At 41.5% G+C, this 23,211-nt stretch overlaps 1 protein-coding gene across 5 annotated transcripts in view; it reads left to right on the forward strand.

Annotated features, from left to right (window-relative positions):
* Positions 1–23,211, forward strand: part of clip1a (CAP-GLY domain containing linker protein 1a) — a 32,626-nt gene that overhangs the window by 1,351 nt on the left and 8,064 nt on the right. For 2 of the 5 annotated variants that reach the window (XM_053654123.1, XM_053654125.1), the window contains exons 2-17: positions 4,349–4,593; positions 4,758–5,269; positions 5,427–5,551; positions 5,642–5,855; positions 6,215–6,412; positions 6,598–6,701; positions 7,700–7,760; positions 10,754–10,858; positions 11,887–12,798; positions 12,893–13,009; positions 14,065–14,122; positions 14,580–14,663; positions 14,767–14,923; positions 16,065–16,230; positions 16,427–16,633; positions 19,708–22,248. In XM_053654123.1, coding sequence (XP_053510098.1) covers positions 4,506–4,593; positions 4,758–5,269; positions 5,427–5,551; positions 5,642–5,855; positions 6,215–6,412; positions 6,598–6,701; positions 7,700–7,760; positions 10,754–10,858; positions 11,887–12,798; positions 12,893–13,009; positions 14,065–14,122; positions 14,580–14,663; positions 14,767–14,923; positions 16,065–16,230; positions 16,427–16,633; positions 19,708–22,248 — 5,649 coding nt within the window. In that variant the 5' untranslated portion in view covers positions 4,349–4,505. Of the gene's footprint in view, positions 1–1,338; positions 4,594–4,757; positions 5,270–5,426; positions 5,552–5,641; positions 5,856–6,214; positions 6,413–6,597; positions 6,702–7,699; positions 7,761–10,753; positions 10,859–11,886; positions 12,799–12,892; positions 13,010–14,064; positions 14,123–14,579; positions 14,664–14,766; positions 14,924–16,064; positions 16,231–16,426; positions 16,634–19,707; positions 22,249–23,211 lie in introns of those variants that run through there. The other 3 variants (XM_053654124.1, XM_053654126.1, XM_053654127.1) reach the window with 3 other exon arrangements.

Below are 23,211 nucleotides of genomic sequence, written 5' to 3' on the forward strand. Positions count from 1 at the left end.
TGATGTAGACGATGTGGATGATGGGCAGTGGATGATGTGGATGATGGGCAGTGGGTGATGTGGATGATGGGCAGCGGGTGATGTGGATGATGGGCAGTAGATGATGTAGACGATGTGGATGATGGGCAGTGGGTGATGTGGATGATGGGCAGTGGGTGATGTGGATGATGGGCAGTGGGTGATGTAGACGATGTGGATGATGGGCAGTGGATGATAGGCAGTGGGTGATGTGGATGATGGGCAGTAGATGATGTAGACGATGTGGATGATGGGCAGTGGGTGATGTGGATGATGGGCAGTAGATGATGTGGATGATTGGCAGTACATAATGTGGATGATGGGCAGTAGATGATGGCCAGTAGTTTATATGATGTAGATGATGAGAAGTACGTTATTTGGTGTCTAGATAAAAAGTGTCAATCTGAAACCTGCATTAAACAGATGGTCTCAGAATTCAGATATTGACATGAGGTGTTAAGTGTCTTTGAAGACACTTCATTGTCCTGAAGATCCTGCCCTCAGAAAAGTTAAAATCTGGTCAGTTAAATTAGGATTTTAGGATTTTTTCCACAAATTCGTAGTACAGAAACAAATCTGAACTTATTTAGGATTCTTATCTTCTCTTATCTTACAAAATCTTCTCTTATCTCAAACTGCTCCGTCGAGCTCGATAATCAACCTTCAGCTCTGTTACCAAGCAACCAACTACAACCAACAACTGTGATGTGAACGTTCGATTAAAACGGAGTATGTTGAATAGTAAAACCACTTGCACGATGACTGGTAATGCTCCGTGACGCTTCGTTGGCTTCTGTAATGTTGGTCGCAGTTCTAGCTCTAACCGCATTATCGTATTTCGTGGAAGTCTGTGATTATTTATCGGTGAGTTGTCATCATCATCTGGGTACTCCAAAAGCCTTTCCACCATCAATCAGTTCTTCATCTCGTGTCGTTTAATAAACGTAACGGCGTTCTACAGCGGACATGGCTATTGTTACGCGACCGTTATCGTTAGCTTTCGAATACGTTTTAAGTCAGGACACCAGTGGGGTTTGGATGCTTCTGTAATACTGTTTTCCTAGATAATGCACTTAGGAAACGTTATTCTGTAATAGCTTTTATCCTAAATGAGGTCCTAAGTGAAATCACCACGGTTAAGAAACAGATAAGAGAGGATTCTAAAAGTTAGGTTCGTTCTGTAATACACCCCCTGGCGCTCTCACTTCCTGCCATAAGGCACGCTGCTGTCGTGTGCCCTAATAAAGTAATAAACTCTAACCAAAACAGTCATGACATCATCATCAGCGTGCTTCGCTACGGAGTTTACGTTTCCTTCTGCGTTGTCTTGCGTTGATGTCAACCAGCCAGACTCTGGTTTGTGCAGCCAGGAATATGGGCTGATCTTCAGATTGAGTTAATGCTTGAAAGCACAGCAGGAGAGCTTAGTCCTAGTCCTGTATACGCTTCTCTAACACACCTGGTCATAAGAATACCATCATAAGAGTCTATAGCACACTGTTCCTCAGCATTTTGACAGAGTTTGGACAAGATTTTACTGATGGTTTCTTTGGCACGACATCCTTTTCGGATCGGTACTGCTTACCCAGAAGCAGGCCAAAAGCCCACTCTCGTGTAATAAGTATGAGAAGCTTAACATGTGCGTTGATCAGACTTATGGAAATGAATCGAGTCCTTGAGTCAGGCGAATTGATGTAGTTGCAGTCTTCATCTTCTCATGATAATGCCCCTGGATCTGCCATCTTCAGTTTGTGCCCTTGTTCAGAAAGACGTTTGGCCGTGAGTGGCGAGGTTCGCTTGTTGTACACTACCGGTCAAATGTTTGGAGACGCGCGACTGAAATGTATCTCGTGATCTTAAAAAGCTTTTGATCTGAAGGTGTATGATTAAATGTTTGAAATCGGTGTCGTAGACACAAATATAATCGTGCTGACTCATTCATGTCTTTCATTAGAAAACTAACATTTTATTTACAAAAAAAATCTTTTTAAACGGACGACTCGGAGAGAAATATTCCGATAAGCATCCAGCGTAGGTGGGAACTCCTTTAATACTGTTTAAAATGCATCTCGGGGAAATTCCTCAAGAAATCGGTTGAGAAAATGCCAAGAATACATTTCTGGAAATTCTAGGCAAAAAGGGTGTCTACTATGAAGATGCTAAAATACTAAATTATTTTGATTTAGTTTGATTTTTTTTTTTTAATCACAACCTAATTCCCGTAGTTCCACTTATGTTATTCCAGAGTCTTGACATTATTATTAATATTCTAAAATGTGGGAAGGAAATAAAAATAAAGAATGAGTGTCTAAACTTTTGACCGGTAGTGTACGTGTAGACCTTATGTGCATGTGATGAGCCGTCTTCAGGTGTTTTATATATGCGAGTTATACAGCCGTTTTGCTCATTGTAGAAATATTGTGTCTCATCCGTTCAAGCTCCTTAATATAACTATTTAACGCACATCCTACGAACAGCGAGGCCATGTCCTGAGTGCACATACGTAGTGCGGCAGGATTCGGAAAAGAGTACAGAGCACCACGTCATCAAGAAATGCATGAACCAGTTGGGCCACACCAAATGAAAAGTTGTCGTTAGCGAACGTCGGCAGTCTTTTTCTGGGTGTCGGACGAGTGAAGTTTTGGAATTCGGTCGAAGTGTGACTGATGAAGTGAATCAGAAGGTGTGTTTCCCTCAGAATCAAATGTGTGCCTTATGCGCTTAGAGTCCTGTTTGAGAAGCCACTCTTGGCACAGATTATCGGAGACGCCTCTAAATTTGTCCATTTGTAATTCTTCCTGCGCGACTGTCGGAATCGTTCTCCACAGGCAAAATACACCGTGATCGTACACTCAGTCAGGATTCAGGATCCGCTTTATCACATGACTACTCGTGTCACATCGTGGGACTACTCCGTTAGGGGTTTTTTTTTATACGTTCGTTTGTTTTACACGCATGCTTATAACGGCACGCTTTACTACACTGCTTCAGTCATTAAAATGAACACAACTGCTCTTTGGTGCTTCATTATGGACACTATTTTCCTTATTAATAATAAAAGTTTAGCAGATTATTCACAAAACATGTTCCAGCAGGACGTCACCCAACATGTCGGGCGTGTTTTCCTACCCCACCTTCAAGAAGTACATCATACATACTGTGTCTTATCACACACGGTTCACACAAAAATCTCTGATTTTTAATTAGCTCTGGTCTTTGAGTTTTACCGAGTCTGGTTTTGCAGACACGTGACTTTAAACGGACTCGTTCGGTCGCCTCGGTCTGGCCTTGCCTGATCTTGTTTAGCTTTTTAGGAGTGTCAGTTTCTCAAAAACTTGATTTGATGGCTTCGGTCATACCGGATTACATACAGGAGCTCAAGTTCTTTGTGATTCGTCATAAAGCAACCCGCTGTCAGCGTTCGGTGCTGTTTGAAACACTGCGGCTTCCACACTTCTGCAGAACACAGCCGCTGAACACGGCATTACTCATGCGAGTGTAAAACAAGGGCAGGCTTGAGTCTGACTCGCCTCGAACCACTCCTCCGGTGTAGCCCGTGTGGATTGAAACCTGCTCTCACAGGTGTCCAGAAATGCTTCAGAAGCATGTTCAGACTTTGAGTTTTCTTTTTGAAAATGAAGCCTGCCTGATTTTTTTTTAACATTTATTTATTTATTTATTTTCAGCAAGACCAAATATACTTGAGCGGGCCTCACTTACGCCTTGGCGCTTCACCACAGTAGCTCCTGTGTGTGGTCTGACTTCAGAGCAGCGACAGAGCTGCCTTTCTGCGAAATGAAATCATACAGACCCACACAACTATGATAATTATTTATGATATACATTACAGCAAAGTGAAATTCTTTATCTTCGCATACCCCAGAATGTCAGGAAGCTGGGGTCAGAGCGCAGGTTCAGCCATGATACAGCGCCTCTGGAGCAGAGAGGGTTAAGGGCCTTTTTCAAGGGCACTGGCAGAGCCTTAACTGCCAAGCCACCACTGCCCTCAATACTGCCCTAGATACAGTCTAGATTAGGGACCTCCGATCCAGCAGTGCCCAGAACACCCGGTACATCCTTTCATGTGTGAATTTATACGGCAGAGAACAACTGCATTCTTATTTGTTAGAAGGTGCCGTCAAATTCCAGGGCCCCAGGGTCCCAGACCCAAAAAATGAGAAGCTTTCAGACTTCATGAAATTCCACAGTGTGTTTTAAGAGAACATCTGCATTTCTTGTTCTATCTAAAACCTGTCACTTTTCTTCAGTCGACTTCCTGCGGTTGATTTGTGCTGATGATTGCTTTCTTTCCTTTTCACTCTCGTTGCAGAGTCATCACGTTTCTTAGCCCACTTCCTTTTTTTTTTTAATTTTATTTTTTTACAGTCCCTCTTGTAAAACTGTAAACGTGGTGCTGCAAGTTCTAAGACAGAGTCAATGTTTTGTAACGAAGCAACGCCAGCTGACAAGGAACAAGCAGAGGAATTATGAGTACGGCCAAGCCCAGCGGGCTCAAAGCCCCCAGCAAGATCAGTAAACCAGCTGGGACCGGGACCACGAAGACATCCCCGTCAAGTAAGTCCGGTTCTGCTTTGGTACCGCGTATGCCAGAAATTTGGACAAAATACTTCCAAATAATCCATCTTTTTATTAAAAAAATTCCTTAAAATGAATTCTCGCCCATTCGGCCAAGTTTAATATAGTCTATTTTTTCTTCTTCTTGTCTTTCATTTGATTAGCTGCTGCTAAAGCAGTTCCAGGTGACAAAGCGTCATCTGAAAACCAGGACGCAGCTGAAGAGTTTAAAGTCGGGGACCGAGTGTGGGTGAATGGGAACAAGGCAGGCTGCGTTCAGTTCCTGGGAGAGACCCAGTTCGCCCCGGGACAATGGGCCGGCATTGTGTTGGACGAGCCAATAGGAAAAAACGATGGTTCGGTGGCAGGAGTGCGCTACTTTCAATCCGAGCCGTTGAGGGGTATTTTTACAAGACCTTCCAAGCTTTCTAGGACTGAGGGTGAAGCTAATGGAACGACAACAGCGCCTGCATCTCCAACACCCTCCACGACGGCACCACAGACGGCACCACAGACGGCACCAGCAGCCGCTCCAGCAGCCAGCGCAGAAACCAACAAATCTACCAATCCCGCCTCGAACCTGACTTGCTCTAATTCCGAATCTGTGTCCAACCTATCAGAGGCAGGCTCAGTGAAGAAAGGAGAACGGGAGCTGAAGATGGGCGATCGTGTCCTGGTGAGAATGTCCACTAAGTAAAATGCTGTGATGTGACCTGTCCTTTGCTGGAGTTACTGTTACCAAAGTTACACGTTCGGAATATTTAAAAAACTATTTTTACTAACTACTAACCGCGTATTCATTTCTGTATTAACGTTCGCTATCTATGTCGTAGGTTGGTGGTACAAAAGCTGGTGTAGTACGCTTCTTAGGGGAAACAGATTTTGCCAAAGGCGAGTGGTGTGGAGTCGAGCTGGATGAGCCATTAGGGAAAAACGATGGTGCAGTGGCTGGAACCAGGTACACAAGTATTCGAATACAGTAATGTTTGCACTTTTTGCTGCCCAAGATGTATGAGTAGCAAGCACATCTTAATCAATGTGGTTCTAGGTACTTCCAGTGTCAGCCCAAGTACGGCCTTTTTGCCCCAGTGCACAAAGTGACGCGCATCGGCTTCCCTTCCACTACTCCAGCCAAGGCGAAGGCAACAGCGCGGAAGGTGACCACGCCGGCAGGTTTGAAACGGAGCCCGAGCGCTTCCTCGATCAGCTCCATGAGTTCTGTGGCCTCATCTGTGAGCGGCAAGCCCAGCCGCAGCGGTCTGGTGAGTCACGCTCGCTCTGAACCTGCTTTTACACTCATTAGACGAAGTTGTGATGTCATATGTGTGATGTCCTGGATAAACCCATGGGCTATCACAGAGGATAAATTCTAGCAAACAAAAGGCCAAAAGAGATGGAAAATTTGGATTTTGTCCAATAAACCATAAATATATTTACCTTAAAATGAAAAGTACAAATAACTGATACCTTGTGTTGCTATGTGATGTAAATCTAGTGTATGTTGTTGCGCTAACGATGAAGGCAAACTGTGCTTTGTGAAAATATCTAATATAAATTGAGATTTTATTCACAGTATAACCAGTCTTTTACGTCCCCCCCCCCCCCCCCCCTTTTTTTTTAGCTGACGGAGACGTCATCACGGTACACGCGTAAGATTTCGGGGACCACCGCGCTGCAGGAGGCGCTGAAGGAGAAGCAGCAGCACATCGAGCAGCTCCTTGCTGAGCGCGACCTGGAGCGGGCCGAGGTCGCTAAAGCCACCAGCCAAGTAGGAGAAGTGGAGCAGGAGCTCAGCATTCTCCGAGAAGGTCAAGAACAGGTCAGGAACTTTTACAACCGACGTAGTTAGGGTAACACTTTGGACTAAACTCGTATCATATTTAAATAGAATATGTGCTTTATTTTGATGATCAATATATTTTTAGGTGCTTTCATTTCAGTATCAGTTTTTACATGTGGGTTTTTTAAATTTATTTATATTTATTTTTATATTTATGTGTACAGTATGTGGCGGAGATGGAGGCCAAAATGGATCAGCTGCGTGCCCTGGTGGAAGCTGCAGACAGGGACAAGGTGGAGCTTTTGAATCAGCTAGAGGAAGAGAGGAGGTGAGATGGACAGGTGGAAGATTCTGGATGGGGATGGCTGGTAGATATAAATGGCTTTTATAAGGGATGCTGGGATGCCTATAGGCCGAAATAAGTGCAGTTTGCTTAATTTTATTAAATATTTCTTGATGATTATCCTACTGTATAAATTTGAACGTTTGCTAAAATTCGCATATCAAGTCTCACTGGGATAAAAGTGTGAAATACGAGTTATATTCGTGACCGTAATCAGTTCTCGGTTTAATAACCATCAAAGAGCAGTGTAGCAACGAAGGTGAAATTTTTCTTCCTCTTCAGCCGCGTAGTGGACCTGCAGGTTTTGTGCAAAAATAGATTAAGTATTTTAAGTTCTCCGTGATTCCCCAGTCGCAGCTGAAGAGAATCAGCCTCGTAGCGTGATGCTGCCGCCACCATGCTTCGCCGTGGGAAACGGTCTTTTTTTTTTTTTGTGCCAAACACATAATTTAGAATTATGTCCAAAAAGTTCTATCTTGGTCTCATCAGACCGGAAAGTGCTTCCGTCTATCCGCCCTACCCCATAGCGTGAAAAACCTGATGGTTTTATTTATTTATTTTTTTAATAATTTTTTTTTAAACATATTTGGACAAGCAAACATTTGATCATCTTTGAAACAGTGCCTGTTAATAAAGTTGATATACTTGAACAGAACCACAAGGAAAATGAGCGTTTTTCAATCATTTATTCAACAGAAATATCAATAGATGTGATATTCTTCTGTGGAAAAAGTAAGTACACCCTTGGCCTCCTTTCTCCCCCCCTTAGCAGAAATAAGATCTTGAAGATGTTTTGCATCCCTTTGGGAGTTTGGCGACCCCCGCCCCAAAACCCCCCCCCATCCCCTTGGTGTCATGCCGGCCCTATGAATGCAAAAGACACTTGGACCATTTCTGTTCAATTTATTATTTATAAGGAACAAGAGCAGATGTCTGGTTCAATTTGATACTGGATCTAATTAAAGCTTTTTCTCCACCAACAGAAGAGTGGAGGACCTTCAGTTTCGTGTGGAAGAGGCTTGTATTACCAAAGGAGACTTGGAGGTAAAGAGGCTGGTCGATGCGGATTACGTTCTCACTTTTGAGCAACAGCCTTTCAGTATCTGAATCTTGAGTTTTCAGATGTCGCATGCAGTCCATTGTAGGTGTGAGTTTCTGTAGTGTACTGTAGCGATCCCGAAAAAAAAATCCCCTCATTATTTTTCATTCCTCCTGCATCTCCTTTTCGTATTTCCTCCGCACTTTCCTCTTCACCACCCCCCAAAAGTTGAATATAGATCAGGGGTTTGAATTTTATTTATTTATTTATTTATTATAATTAACAGCAGTACACTTAAATGGGTTTCAAATGTAATGTTAATTCTTGGAGAAATACATGATGAAATTTATTAGTCATATTAATGATCACACACATATACACATTTTAAATATATGTACGTATAATATTGAGTTAGAGGCTAAATAACTGTGTCCAAGTTATAGAGGAAAAAAACAGAGTTATAATCTAGCGGTATAGAATAAACAGTGGTAAGTAATGAACAGTTATAGCTTCTTTTGGACCAACACTTTAGTTGATCTTCTGTAACCATTAAAAGGTTCTACTTGGAACCCTCTGACAGTGTTTTCCTATCAGAAATGATTTCACATAAAATCGTTTTTGGGAGGTAACAAGCCTTAATTTTCAAAGGATCCCTGAGAGAGTCATTATGTTGTGTCTTTGGTACTTGGTACCAGTACGTTGGTTGTGAGAGAGTTTCATTCCTTCATTCATCCATTCATCTATATTTATCACGGTTTCCTGGTCAGGGTCACGGTGAACTAATGACTGACTAATGGATGAATGACTGTTTTCTAACGTTTATGTTTGTGAAGGCTACTAACGGGAAACGCAGAAATCCTCAGCTGTCTATCGTCTTGTCACGAGTCTGGCTTACTCTAACTTTATGGAACGCAGTGTCTGTGACGCACGACTATAACAGTGAACAAAACCATCAAAGAAGACGCGTTCATGTGCTCGACTTTTCCTTGTTCAAGGGGAACGCACAGTAAGCTATCTGAAGCGAGCTGCCACAGGACACTATTTAAATGTTATTGATGTGTATTACACATGAGACGTTGGCTGGTATGCGCACTGAATAATGATGATTGTAAGTGATTACATCGTTATACTTAACATCCCAGCGCATTTAATGTGCAGTGCTCGACAGCTGAAACCATGGGAACCTTGCGTAGTAGGTAAACGACGAATGAAGCGAAACAGAAAAAGTGAAACTTACGTTATCATAAAAACATCTATATGAAGTGAGTCGCAGCTTCTTTTACACCATTTAAATGTCATTTTATTTGCACTTTGCAGCCAGTCTTTATTTATTTATTTTATAAATACTAACTGACTGCCTAACCTAATCACTGTTGTTTACCAAATTCTGGTTATATTCCATGGTGGTGCTCTGAAATACAGCAACTTTCGGTTGGTTAAAGGTCCACCATGTACGTGGTGTACGTTATTGCACTGGAAGATGTTTTTATTTTAAAGCTGTCAAACCCAACCACAATATAATGTTACTGCACGGCTATTAGAATCTTCTTAAAAGTGACCAGTTGTTACACTTACCTCATTCGCCGTGCATAAAACACCATCACTAATACACAATATGGCCGACAGTTTGTAGACACCTGACCATCTCACCCATATGCGGTTCTTCCACATAAAGCACATAATTATCTTGAATGTCTTTGTGTGCTGTAGCATTACAATTTCCCTTCACTGGAACCGAGAGGGCCAAACCTGTTCCAGCGTGACAATACCTCTGTCCACAACGTGACCGCCATGAAAATGAACCATGGAAGTGGAAGAACCCTGACCTCAAGCCCACTGAACACCTTTGGGATGAACTGGAACACCGACTGCACCTCAGACCTCTTCACCCAACATGAGTGTCTGATCTCACTAATGCTCATGTAGCTGAATGAACACTAATCCCCACAGCCACACTCCAAAATCTAGTTGAAAGCTTTCCCAGAAGAGCGGAGGTTATTATTAGATCGAAGGTGGGAATAAATCTGGAACAGCATGTTCAACAAGCACAAATGGGTGTGATGGTCAGGTGTCCACTCATGTTTGCCAACATGGTGAACGTTGGTCATGTCTGCCTATTGTATATTTAAAAAAAGATGATTTAATTCTTCATTGGTATTCACAAAATCCAGTTGTAAATTTCTTTAACTCTCCTGTGTGTGATATAAAGACGCAGTGACACGCATTACTAAAAAAGGGCTGCGATTCCTCCGGCGTAGACGTAAATACTGACTCTATTAGAGTAAAAGCTTACATTGTGCACTTGAACCGCGATCGCTGTTTCATTTCAAATCCCCTGAGCTGGATATTGAAAGAAACTGACCATCTATCTTCTCAAACTCAAAGCTGATTATTCTCCTATAACAGCATGTCTCATAGCGTTTTATTCCTCTTATGTCATAGCAGTTTGCCAGCTGTTCAGTAAAGAATGACGCATCATATTTTAAAATCCGTTTATAACGTAACGGTAAGGCTTAACATCGTGAACGTCCATCAAACATCAAGCTACGACCGATCGGTAGTTTATTTAGCCACGACTTTCCGATAGTTTTTAAATGGAACCATCTTTATTTTTTCGTCCGAGTCCATCCTAGTTTTCACAGAATAACTTTTGAATCGAGTCTTCAGTAGCTGTGAAGGTCTCCAGGATTCTGTCCTTATTGGGTTGCCTTTGTGTTATGTTCTCGCTTCACTCACACATTTCATCCTTTCCAAAAGCCCCTTTGTGTCATTTTCTACTCGTGGCAAGCTCAACAATGTTTCTCAGGCATCCTCACCTTTTATTTATTTATTTGTTTGTTTGTTTGTTTGTTTATTTATTTATTTTTACATTACCTGCATGCGACATCTCACCTCACCCTGTTTTCCTTCCCTCTTCTCACCTTGTGCATTGGGCTGGCATGTGATGGTGGCACTGGTTGTGTTTTCTTCCTCTCACCCCCCCCTTCTGTACTAACAGACGCAGACCAGACGGGAGCATGCCCTCCTTAAGGAGCTCGAGCAAAGTCTGCTCTTTGAAAAGACCAAAGCTGAGAAACTCCAGAGGGAGTTAGAAGACTCTAGGGTAATGGATCTCTCTCTGTGCGCTTTGATCGGGTCGCTCAGGATATTTCGGGGCCAAAACGAAGTTGTAAAGAGCGCTGGCTGCTCGTTCGGTGCCTTGATTTAAATTAAATGAAAAGAAAATTGAGCGTTCTTTAAGTTTTACACAATTCTCTACACAGATGCATTTTAGATAGTTATTTACCTACGTATGAACCATTTTAAAAATGCCAATCCTTTCTATAGCCATTCCTGTTCAGACCTGGGGGAAATATGTCCCTTTATATCGGATTGCATTTTTACAAACTTGTTTATTGGCAATTTATTTAGTAGATAAAATTGAGTAGTTAAAGCACATGGCTGTAAGTTTGAGGTCTGACTGGGTTACTAGAGTTGTACAATTACACACAGTAGGTTTCGGAAAATAGTAACACCCTCATAATTTCAGGCTAATGAAGCTTTTAATGCTAACGACTGGGATGGGGTTTTTTTTTAGTATTTTTTTTTTTTAGGCTGTTTTTACTCCTAGCTTGAAATGAAATATTCTGCTGATGTAGGTTAATGAGGATATTTATTCCCATTTTTTTTTAGCCCAGTTCTGAAGTTTGATCAATAAATCTATTTGTATTTGCTAGTTACTATAGCCTAAGCAAGTTGTCTTTTGACAAGATCATTTGTTTTATGAGCTTCGTGCCAGAGGAAGCATATAGCAAAGCAAAATTATGTGTTTAGTGTAGGAAATGCTTTCCTAGCTTTCTCCTGTAATGTTTGCCCCCCCCCCCCCCCGCGTCCACTTATTACACTGTAAACAAGATGCGGTGTACGCTACCTACCCCCACCTAGTTAGTCTGGTTGGAACTCTTGGCAGCACTGAAATGGATCCGTGTATTCCTTTTCCCTGTTAGATCGCGCCCTTGAATCCTGCTTCGCTAACGAACTCGTGTTCTTGGTTTTCAAGAGATCGCATATACTTGGATACACTCCTGTTGCACACTGTTAGAAAGTGTTGTCATTTTTTTCTGTGAGACTACTGGTTGTCCCTGTCTTTAGGTTGCTACAGTCTCTGAGAAGTCTCGCATCCTTGAACTGGAACGGGACCTTGCTTTGAGGGACAAGGAAGTGGCTGCCCTTCGGCAACACTTGGAGGTTGGTCCTGGACAAGGAACTTCCACTGGGGACCCGGCAGCTCCAGTCCTCCAGGAAGAGCTCGGTTTGCTTCGTACCCAGCTCTCCTCTCAAGCTGCTAGCCATCAGACAGCATTAGCTGCCTTGCGTACCAAGCTGGAGGCAGAAACAGTGGCACACCGCGAGGCTTTGGCTCAACTCCAGGCCTCTTCGGCGCTTTTATCAAAAGATAACGAGCAGCTTCATGCCCGATTGGCAGAGGCAGAAAAGGAGAACGCGGATGCCATCGAGCTGTGGCAAGCCAAGCTAGCTTCAGCCGTCACGTCTCACCAGCAAGCCATGGAAGAGCTTAAGGCCTCCTCAGGTACGGGGACCGGAGACTCCGGAGAGCTCGTTAAGCTGCTAGAAACTTTGGAAAGGCTAAAGTTGCAGCACAAAGGACAGCTAGAAGAAAGCCTAGCTAAGCACACTGCCGAAGCCAAGAGGTGGACACAAGATGTCGATGAGCTTCGGAAGCAGCTGCATGCTGTGACGGAGGAGAAGGAGCGTCTGGTGGAATCTCTCCGCACTAACCTGGAGAGCGCCGAGGATCAGCACCTGGTCGAGTTGGAGGAAGCTTTGGGCAAGCTGCACAACGCTGAGGTCCGGGTAAAAGAGCTAGAGGAGGACAACTCTAAACTGGGACACCAGGTGGAGGAGAAAGCTCGGGAGGTCCAAGAGCAAAATGCTCTAATTCAGACCCTTCGCTCTCACCAGAGCCAAGGTGACCAGGATAACCAAAGTCTGTTAGCTCGAGTTGAGGAAGCAGAGCGTGAGGCCCGTGTGCAAGAGGGAAAGGTAGGATACTCATTTATGTCCATAGCCCTTTCAAGATATCTGGTTGGAGGTTTTCTGTACTCTTCCGATTCACATTTTATGCTGTGGCTCCAAGGTTACTGAGGTGATGTCCATGCTGAACAGCAAGCAGAAGGAGCTGGATGGACTGCAGCAGAACCTGGCCTCACTGCAACAAACCAAGAGCTCGTTGGAGCAAGAGCTTTCTGATTTGGTATGAGATTGGTTTATTAGTAGTGGTGGGTGGTTTGGATGTTTCGTATCGTATACGTCAGGGAATGTATTTCCACCTGAAAATATTCTCTATCGAATGTTATGTAAGCGTGACTCTTGGTTCTAATCGTGTGAGCTGTATCAAACGGTGGTGGACAAATCAGTAGCCGGGTACATTTTATGGCAGACTATTAGTATTTAATTTGTAATTAAATAGTGGATGAGCAAGTTCATTGACCAGAAAAAGAAGGAAAACCTGCTCCATATCAACTGTTTCATGTGCTTCCCTTCTTACTCTGACGCACCATCGCTTTGGAATAGGGTAAATCTGGACTCATCAGACCGCATGACCTTTTTCCATTGCTCCACAGTCCAATCTTTATGCTCCCTAGCAAACTGAAGTCGTTTTTATCTGACTAGTCTCACACTGATTAGGCCACACAGCTGTTTAGTCCCAATCCTGTAAGTTCTCGTCACATTGTGTGTGTGGAAACGTTCTTAGTTTCACTATTAAACATAGCCGTGAGTTCTAGCGTTTTAAAGATCTCCGATCACGATCGTTCAAGATTTTTTTTTAAAAACATTAAATTTTTCCGACCACATTTCTTCCTCAAAGTTGACAGTTCACTGCTCTCCTTCCAGGATTTATTAACATGCTGGACAGTTCTTAACTCTATTCCAGGGATTTCAGCCTTAATCTCCTTAGTTGTTTTCTTTGCTTGATGCAGGCCAATAATTTGTCCCTTCTGAAACACGGTAACATCTGTTCCACAACCATCCCACGTCTTCCGACATGGTTGTTTAAGAAATGAGAAGCGTAAAAGAATTGTTGCCAGCTGAAAACATATTAATCACTTGAATAACGATCCAATCATAGGCTCTTAAGTATTTGCTTATTTAAATCCAAACAGCGACTTTTTTTTTTTTTTTTTGGCCAGGAAGTCTTTGTGCAAGTGTTTTTTTTGTTTTTCTTTCTTTTTTCCCCTCTAAATATATAAATTGTACCTTTTTCTGTATCTTGCTAGTCACTGTGGCTAAGTTGTTTTTGTTTTGTAGAAAGAAAAAGTTACAGCGTCTTTAGACGAACAGTCGGCGTCCTCACAAGCGGTTCAGAGTAAGTGTGTGCTTGGATTTTGTTTGGGTTTTTTCCCCAGTCTCTGTTCCGTTTCAGACGTGTACGTGTTCTGTTTTATGGATTTAGAGATCTCTTTCCCTTTATTCTCTCTCCTCTAGTCTCTATTTTATTTCTTTTTCTATGAAGTTGAACTGAAAATTGAATGAAACAGCCAATTTTCAGTATATAGCAAGATTTAGCACGAGGCCCTGAAATACTGTAATTCTACGATAATTGATTAAGTAATGATGGAAAATGATAGAATGTTGGAATACAAAATGAAAACGAGCTTGCCATCTGAATGTCTGTCTGCGTGTGTTAGATTTATCATTGTTCTTTAGAAAGAAAATATATTATTAGTTTAAATATAAACTGCACATAATGAAATGTCAATAATACGTCAAGATTTTCCAGTGAAATGACAGTTGAATTTACTTATCCTGTTTCTTTCCTCCAGAGTTACAGGAGGCGCTCAGTAAAAAGGAGGAACAATGCGCGTCTCTTTCCAGCGAATCCGAAAAGCTCAAGGTTCAGCTTTCTGGTACGACCGTGCAGATCCCGATCGGCTTTTCTGCTTGTCCAACAAACTGAAACACTGTTATTAAGCTTTTAGTTCTTTTTGTTTTTTTTATTCTTCTTTTCAGGTTTGGAGGCAAAGTTGAAATCCGGTGAAGAGAAGCTTGAGCAGTTAACCAAAGATAAAGCTAAGCTTGAAGACAACATCAGCGAGCTGATAAAGTCATCCGGAGACAGCTCTACTCAGCTGACCAAGATGAATGAAGATCTCACGCAGAAAGAGAGGTGAGATAGAATATACGTCCATGCACACTTACTGTATACGTCTCATTTTAACCCTTAAAGACCTAGATCGATTTTTTTTGGGGGGGGGTGAAATCTGACTCTCGTGTAATGTTTTTATGTTGTTATTTTTCCAAACCCTATTCTAGCAGTCAGAATCAAGTGCCATATATCATTTGGAATTTTCAATCACGCTTATTTAAATTTGCGATTTGTATTTTTTTTTCGTCTGAGAATGATTTACTCTAAGAATGATTCCAGAATTTTTAGAAAAACGGCAGAAAGTTTTATTTATTTATTTATTTATTTATTTATTTTTACTGTGAACTCAAACAAAACCTCCTGAAGTTTTGGATTTTTTTCTTTAGAAAGTTATACCTGGATGTTTTAAACTTCCAAATGAAATTTTGTCTTCATCTAACATTCCTTAAACTTACAGTCGTTTATTACAATATTATTCTAGGCATTTTTCAATGCAAAAAAAAAAAAAAGGTATATTATTTACTGACGATGTAGATGTGTAAATAAGAGATGTGTCTCTCAAATGAGAAATTCTACCCACCAAAAAAAAAACAACCCTGTCGATTGGTGGAGTAGATGACAGTTTGAACCAATCTGGACACGGGGAGGGTGGGACTAAGCAACAGCGATAGCATAACCATGACGTATCCACATTCACTACGGAGCATCCGAACGTCCAAATGAGACAAACGTGAAAAGTTGAGAATGTCCACTTTTTAAAGCGTACAGATTTGGATTAGTGGTTCAAAAGTTACTAAACATTTTAGAACAGCCATTATTTTACAAAATGTGTAAATGTTGGCGGGTCTGAAACGGTCATTCGGTGAAATGGTGTATATTCATTTAATGGTGGGTTTTTTTTTTTGTTTTTTTTTTCCATCTCACCCACTCCAACTCCCACCCTGCAGTTTGAATACCTCTGTCCTCGACCCTAACCTATTTCAACTACCGTGAGGATATGTTTTTCGACAACGAATTCACCGCACTTCTGCAAGTCGTCTGCTAAGTGCTGTAAAATATATCAATGAGACAGCAAGCACTACCGTCTAACGTTTGGTTCTTTTGAAATGAATTTCTTCTCTTTGGCAAACTTTTTTTTTTAGTTTTCAAATTCCATTCACAGGAGATTGGAGGAGCTTCAGAATCAGCTTTCGGAGCAGAAGGAGTTGATCGCTCGGTCTGATGAGAGCAGGAGTCAGGAGCAGGCTCGAGCGAAGAAGGAGATGAAGGACGCCAATGAGAGACACCAGGAAGAAGTTTTCAACTTGCGTGAGAAGATCAAGCAGCTGGTAGGAGCCGATGCATGCTGTCAGAGTTTTCCTGAAGCGTAGTAGAGTTTAAGCAAAGTTCTACCCCAGCGCTGTTGAATTCTCGATTCTGATTGGTCAGAAGGTTGTTGTTGATGAATTTTCTTCGACCGCAGTGCTGACCGCAGTTCTGGCTGCAAGGTAAACACTCGACCTTGTGTTTTGCATTGCTGTGCAGGAGAAGAATGTTGAGGAGACTCAAGCTAAGATCCACGACGCCCAGGCCTCTGGAGAGAAAGCACTTGCCAGTGCCTTACAGAACCAGGCGAAGGAGCTACAGGGTCAGGTTGAAGCAGCACAACAGCAGTGCCGCATCTCTGAGGAGAAGTGCCAGAAACTTAAAGAAGAGGTGGAGGAGTTGGCGCCCTTTAAGGAAAAGGCTCAGGTGTGAAAGAATTTGAATGTTTGGATCGTGTGATTAATAATGGTGGAATGCTAGTATATCGATATTCCTTTAGGGGGTCTCTACTGATTTTGGCTTGAATCCACGAGACAGAAGAGAATATTGAATTTGTTTTGAAACAGTGTTGGTGCGAGCCAGCTGCTAACCAGAAAGCAATCTGAAACACTTGAGAGGAAAAAAAAAGAAAAGAGAAGCTAAGGAGATGAAGGCCAGGGTGAAATGGCAGACCTCAGGGGTTTGTAAAGCACTGTTGTATCAGTCTGTTTGACCAGTCACTTGAATTAAATCGATTTATTACGAATTTAATAACCGAAAAGCTGACACAAACTGATAATAAATAGGTCTAGAGTAGAGATGCACCGATACTAAATTTCTCAGCCGATACCGATAAACAATTATTCAGAGTGATATCGGCCGATACCGACAGTTCTGCCTTTTATGCCTTTTTTAAATTAATAATAATTAATTCCACAATTCTGAAAGAAATGCAAATAAAAATTTTATTCTCTCCATTTCAACAAGTTGTTTGACAGTAACTGGTCTCATAAACAGAAAACACATTACTCTAATTAACATTAACACATAAACTAAATTCTGAAGATTAAAGTAAGATTTCTTAACTTATTGAATGTTATTAATTCATATTAACATTGACTGAATTCTAAAAAAAACCTCCGGTTAGTCTCACATTCACGCACCACAAACAAAAGCATTTCTGCTTTATCACTGAACATCAAACTAGTAATATATAATGTCAACTTTTTTCATATACTAACATTAACTGGATATGAAATACACATACTCTACAAATATATTTTTCTGTGCAATATATAAAGACACTTTTTTGTCAACTCATCTTCATTTAAATTTTTCCAATCTGACCCTTTAATTCACGGCGAGTGGGCAGGGGGCGTGGCATTAGACTCAACGGCAGAACTCCCACTTCACTGCTGCTCACTTGCGGTGTAAAATTTTAGCAGTGCAGAGATTACAAGCTGCAGTTTTGTCATCATTCCACACAAGAGACATCATCTTTACACAAAGCACGCAATCGACGTGTTTTCCCACCCTCTTTTGATTGACAGGATATAATCGGCCCTGATCATCGGATGTTTTTAAAATATCAGCCAATAGCCCATAGCGTGAAAAATAGCCTTTATCGGCCGATACCGATTATCGGTGCATCTCTAGTCTAGAGATAATATTTATTTCGACCTAACGGCTGTGTTATGCTTTTAACTCCGAGTATGCAAGATGGCTGCCATGTCCTGTGGTCATTTGAAGCATCATTTGTGAACATTCTCAAAACTAAACGCTAAACATCTGCATTATCCAGTACCAATGTTAATAGTGTGGGTGGCATAGCACCATGTGATACCGTGTCCACAACGGACTAAATGACCAAATGAAATCACATACTTTTTAGACCGAGTACTAACACAAGCCATTTTTCCTTTTTATGCTTAGTGTTTGAATTTTCCAGCTTTCAAACATACCAAAAGGTTTGTTTTGCGTGGATTTTTTTTCCCGATTAGTAACATACTTTTGAACGTAATGTAAGAGTTTTTGATTCGAGACGCAGATCATCATTTCCGTCAAAGTTGGAAAGTTCTGGAAGTGGGAATCTTGTGCACATTTGAACACGAGTGACAGCAGAAGCTCTCGCTCCACACCCACAAGAGACAAACTACGAGTGACTGGAGTGACTTGTCACTCACTAGTGTGAACTTGCGTTAGAAGGAATGATGATCATAATACAGTAAGTACATCAGGTGTATTCTCATGCACTAGGTTCTCTTTGCTGATTTAGATTTTAATTTGATAACTTGTTATCTTTTTCTGAATTTATTATTGTTATTGTTATTATTGTTATGGCAACTCTTGTATCACTTCTCATTGACTCTGACCTCCTAGTGTTAAGGAATATCTGCTGTGATCCATTTCTTCCATGGATCATTGTGAGATGATTATTTATTTTTCAGAATTAATTTTTAAAACACCCGTTTTGTTCAGGTTTGTTGTAAACGGTGGTCCTGTTAAGTTGGTTGGATTGTGGATTGGCTGGAGCTGTATATGCATTGGTACTGGCACTGTATTGGTTGAAAAAGTGCAATGTTGGAGCCGCTCATCCCATCTTAGGGTTTTCAGGTCACCGCTTCGGCTGTGTTGGATTTCACCATGCACGTTATATCGAATTCCTTCGTTTTTCAGTCTCCAGATTCACCTTTTCACTCCTGATAGTACTCTAACATGGGGTTACAACTTCACTCACTTCTGCTCACTACTGAGTTGGTTTGCTACTCTGTTACTAGCTGCTTGCCTCAGTGGCTTCTTTCCACAGTGTGACGTGGGTTTGATTTTTATTTTCCTTTATCCACTAACCTAGATCGGAATAATAGGGTGAAGTCAGGTGAATATGGAAATAAAGAGATAAAGAAAAACCACATAGTGAGCATCTTAACATTTAGTTAACATGAGTTAAGATTTGCTTTTATAATTAAAAAAAAACAAAAAAGTGCTGATTTGCAAAATATGTTTGTCTGATAAAATAAGGATTTTCTGGCCCATCTGAGAATTTAAAGACTAAGAATTAAAGGGTGTGTACTATATATCCGTAAGCGTTAATATTGTGTAATTAAAGTTGCATTGTTATGCAGAATGATGGTTGCTCACTTTAGCTACGTGGCACATTTTATAGTAATAGGTCTGATTCGGAAGGGGGATAACTGACACTTAAATAGCCAGTGAAATTTATTTCTTATTAACAGAATAATAGATACTAAAAACATACTAAATAACATCCCACATAATATGCAGAATTGGTTTTAAGACAGCCACGTTCACCGAAATTAGTGCTCTTCACACACAAGTATGTTCATGTTGATTAAATTCATCTTGACACTATATACATACCTCATTTTAATTTATACATGCATATTGTTGGAGATAACGTATGCCATGTGATGTTGCTTGTTTCCCCCTGTTTCCTTTGTTGTTGTTTTTTTTCCATCAACATAACCTTCTCCCTTTCTTTTTTTCCCCCCTCCCTCATTCAGTCTCTCACTACTGAATTGGCTTGTTCCGTGCAAGGGGCTGAGAAGCTTGCTTCTGAGGTTGGCGAGCTAAGGTTGTTGTCTGAACGTCTGTCTAAGGAAAGGGACGATGTTCGTGCTCAGAAGGAAAATGCGGAAAAGCAAATTGTAGAATATGGCACGAAGATCTCTAGCCTGGAGGAGGTTCGGAAGGATCTCTCATCAAAAAATGATGAGCTAAAAGCATCTAATGAGCAAGTAACGAATGAAATTAAGGAACTGTGTTCCACCAATCAGCAGCTGCAAGAAGAAAAGTCATCTCTCGACAATGAGAAAGAACTGCTTTCCAAAGACGTACAGAATTTAATACGAGTCCAGGAAGAAATGAAAGCTGAGAATGCAAGCCTGAAGGAGACTAAAGCACAGCAAATTATTCAAATAGAAGATCTTGAAAAGCATAAAGCGGAGCAACAAGAAGTCCTACTGAAATATCAGCAGGAGCTTCAACATCATGAGAAAAATAGTGCTGCGCTGACCCAAGAGCACACCAAGGCCTGTGAGGTTAGGGATAAGTTTCAGGAGGAGCTTAGATCTTGCCAGGAGGAGCTGCAGTCCTCTCGATTGCTGTGTGCACAAAACGAAGAGCTTCAATCAAAGCTGCAGGCCAAAAAAGAGGAGCTCTCCGCTAGGAATGCTACGTTGCAGGCAGAAACCGAACTTCTCCGTAATGAGAATGAAAAGCTGGGGTCAGATCTCAAAACTGCCGTTTCCGATATGGAATCTCTTGCGGCTGAAAAATCAGAACTTCAGAATCAACTCGATGCCGTGAAGATAAAACTAGAGCAGTTCAGCAGGGACAATGCTGAGCTCCAGGCCTCCAAGAACAGCTTTGCCAGAATGTTTGAGGAAATCAAAACTAGCAGGGAAGTCACAGACTCCGAGAGGCTTTTACTCATGGAAGAGAAGGAAAACCTTCTTGAAACCCAGAGGAAACTGTCTTCTGAAAAGCAGGAGCTTACTAAACAAATAGAAGTCCTGGTTGAAAAATTGCGTCTCAGTACAGAAGAAGCCAAAGCTGCCAATGAGAAGATCCATCTCAATACAGCAGTTTTTGCTCAGGAGAAGCAAACAATTAACGCAAAGCTTTCAGAGACCAACAAGATTCTTCAAGCCCTTGAACAGGAAAAAATCACCTTAAAATCTGCTCTCGAAAAGCAAAATAATGAACAGCAGCACTTGGAACAAAAATTGAGCAGTTTGAAGAAGAAGTACGAAGAGGAAAAGGCTTCCGTCTTAGCCGAGAAAAAGCAATCGGAAGCTGACTTATTAAGTGAGAAGAACAGTCTGAAATCAGAGCTGGACAAAATGAAGCAGATAAACGAGCAGATGGATTCAGAGAAGGTGAAACTGCAGCGAGATCATGATGATTTGCAGAATCTTCTGCAGAAAAAGAGCTCTGATGTAGAATCTCTAGAGAAGTCCAACGTCAGCTTAACTGAACAAAACCAGAAATTAAAGCTCAACTTGGATCACATGAAGGAGGAATATACACAAAATGCTGATACCTTTGAAAAGGAGAAGATTTCCCTGAACAGCACGATAGAGGAGCTCAAGAAGACAAACAGCGATCTGCTCCAGAAAGTTGAACATCTCTCAGATCAGAACAGATCACTCTCTGACGCCAAAAACACCTTGGAAGCTCAACAACAAGCACTAGAAATGGATAAGAATGAATTCTCTGTTGTTAAGGAAAATCTTTCTAAAAAAGTCGAGGAACTGATGAATAAGGTCTCCGAATCCGAAAAAGAAAGAGCCAGCCTTTTGGAGCACAAGTCCAAGCTTGATGGTGATCTTGTGGCCATCAGGACAGAAAAAGAGAAGACAGAAAGGGAACAAGAATTGCTTAGCAAGAAAGTAGAGCAGTTATGGAACTCTTTAAATGACATGTGTTTGGAGAAGATAACAAATTTGCAAAACCTTAACCAGACTTCGGTTTCCAGTTGTCAAAAAGTTGAAGAGATATTCGGTGCACTTCAGAAGGTCAGTGAAGAGAAAACCTCTCTTGCCAAAGAAATTGAGCTTATAAAGACCCAGCAGAAGAGGAGTGATGAAGACCGATCAGATATGGCTGTTGCGAAGGAGGTTCTCGCTTCCAAATTGGCAGAACTGGAGAAGACCACCGCGTGCCTTGTTAAGGAGAAGACTGACATCCTGGAATCACATGCATCTCTGGAAAGGGAAGTCCTGTCTCTTCGTCAAAGTGTGGAAACTGGTGAAAAGAAGTGCTCCGAATATCTAATTAAAATTGAAGAACTGAAAAAATCACAGCTCGAGTTGGAAGCAAAGTTACAAAACCTTCATAATGACAACGTTAAGCTGGAGGAGCAACAGCAAGTTGCAGAAAAGCAGGTGACACTTTTATCCAAAGCCAAGGACGAGATAGTCTCCAGCCTGGCTGCAGTGCAAGCTGAGAGGGACGCTCTGCAGGCGGAAAAGGAGGAGGCCAACGTTATGGTGACTCAGCTTGAGGCCCAAAACAAAAGTGCTCTAGCAAAGCAGCTTGAGGTATTCTGCAACTAAAATCAGGCTCCTCAGATCTAGTGTTGCACTTCTGTAGTTGAATTGCTTCCTGCACACTAACAGGCTTGCCTTGCTTTTGCCACTCTAACCTCACCCTTAATTGTTCTCCTTAATATGCACGTAGCTAACTGACTTTAATTGTCCTGTAACTGCAAGTAGGTCAACCAACCACGTCATTGTACTGGGGCTGAATCGGGTTATGTCATGGACGAGTTCAAGACAAATCTGTAACGGAGCCAAGCACCTTCTTAGCATGTTCCTCTAAACACGTTGAAGGGCGGAGAAGAATGTCGGCGCAAAATTGATAGAATCCTTCCCGCTGGTTATAAATTGAGAGATTTAGCAAGTACAAGTGACTAGAGGTCGACTGATCGTGGATTTTACCAATGCCAATGACTAAGATAACTGACTAATCAATTCAAAAATTTAACACTCAAAGTAAAATTTATTGCTGAATTTTATTACAAAAATAAACAGAACTGACTGTACCATTAAACTATGTACTATGCGGTTTTAAATGAAATAAATATGAATATATTAACTAGTCATAAATATTAAAGTAAATAAAAAATATACATCCAAACTGAATCAAAAAGCAGCACTCCAAATAACAAACATAGAGATGTCCAAAACGAATCAAAAAAACACTTTAAATAACACAGACACAATTTGTCAGTGGTAGATTTTATTTCGCCTCTAGAGGCCGCTCTAGTACCGTATAACGACGGCGGACCCTTCTCAGCCGCTCCCGCAAACTGAAAAAAAACTATCGCTATGGATTTTTGTTGGTAACCGATAGTTTCAGCCATCAGTTATCGGTGCCGATACTCCAGAAGTGACCTATGAGCAGGCTCCTTTTTATAGTTAATACAGGGCGGTGTCGAGGACAACATAACGTTCATATTGCATTAATGTTGTAGTATAGAATTTGTTAAATTCAGCCGAAGG

The sequence above is a fragment of the Ictalurus furcatus genome, chromosome 22, assembly GCF_023375685.1.
Source record: "Ictalurus furcatus strain D&B chromosome 22, Billie_1.0, whole genome shotgun sequence".
NCBI classification, from domain to species: domain Eukaryota; kingdom Metazoa; phylum Chordata; class Actinopteri; order Siluriformes; family Ictaluridae; genus Ictalurus; species Ictalurus furcatus.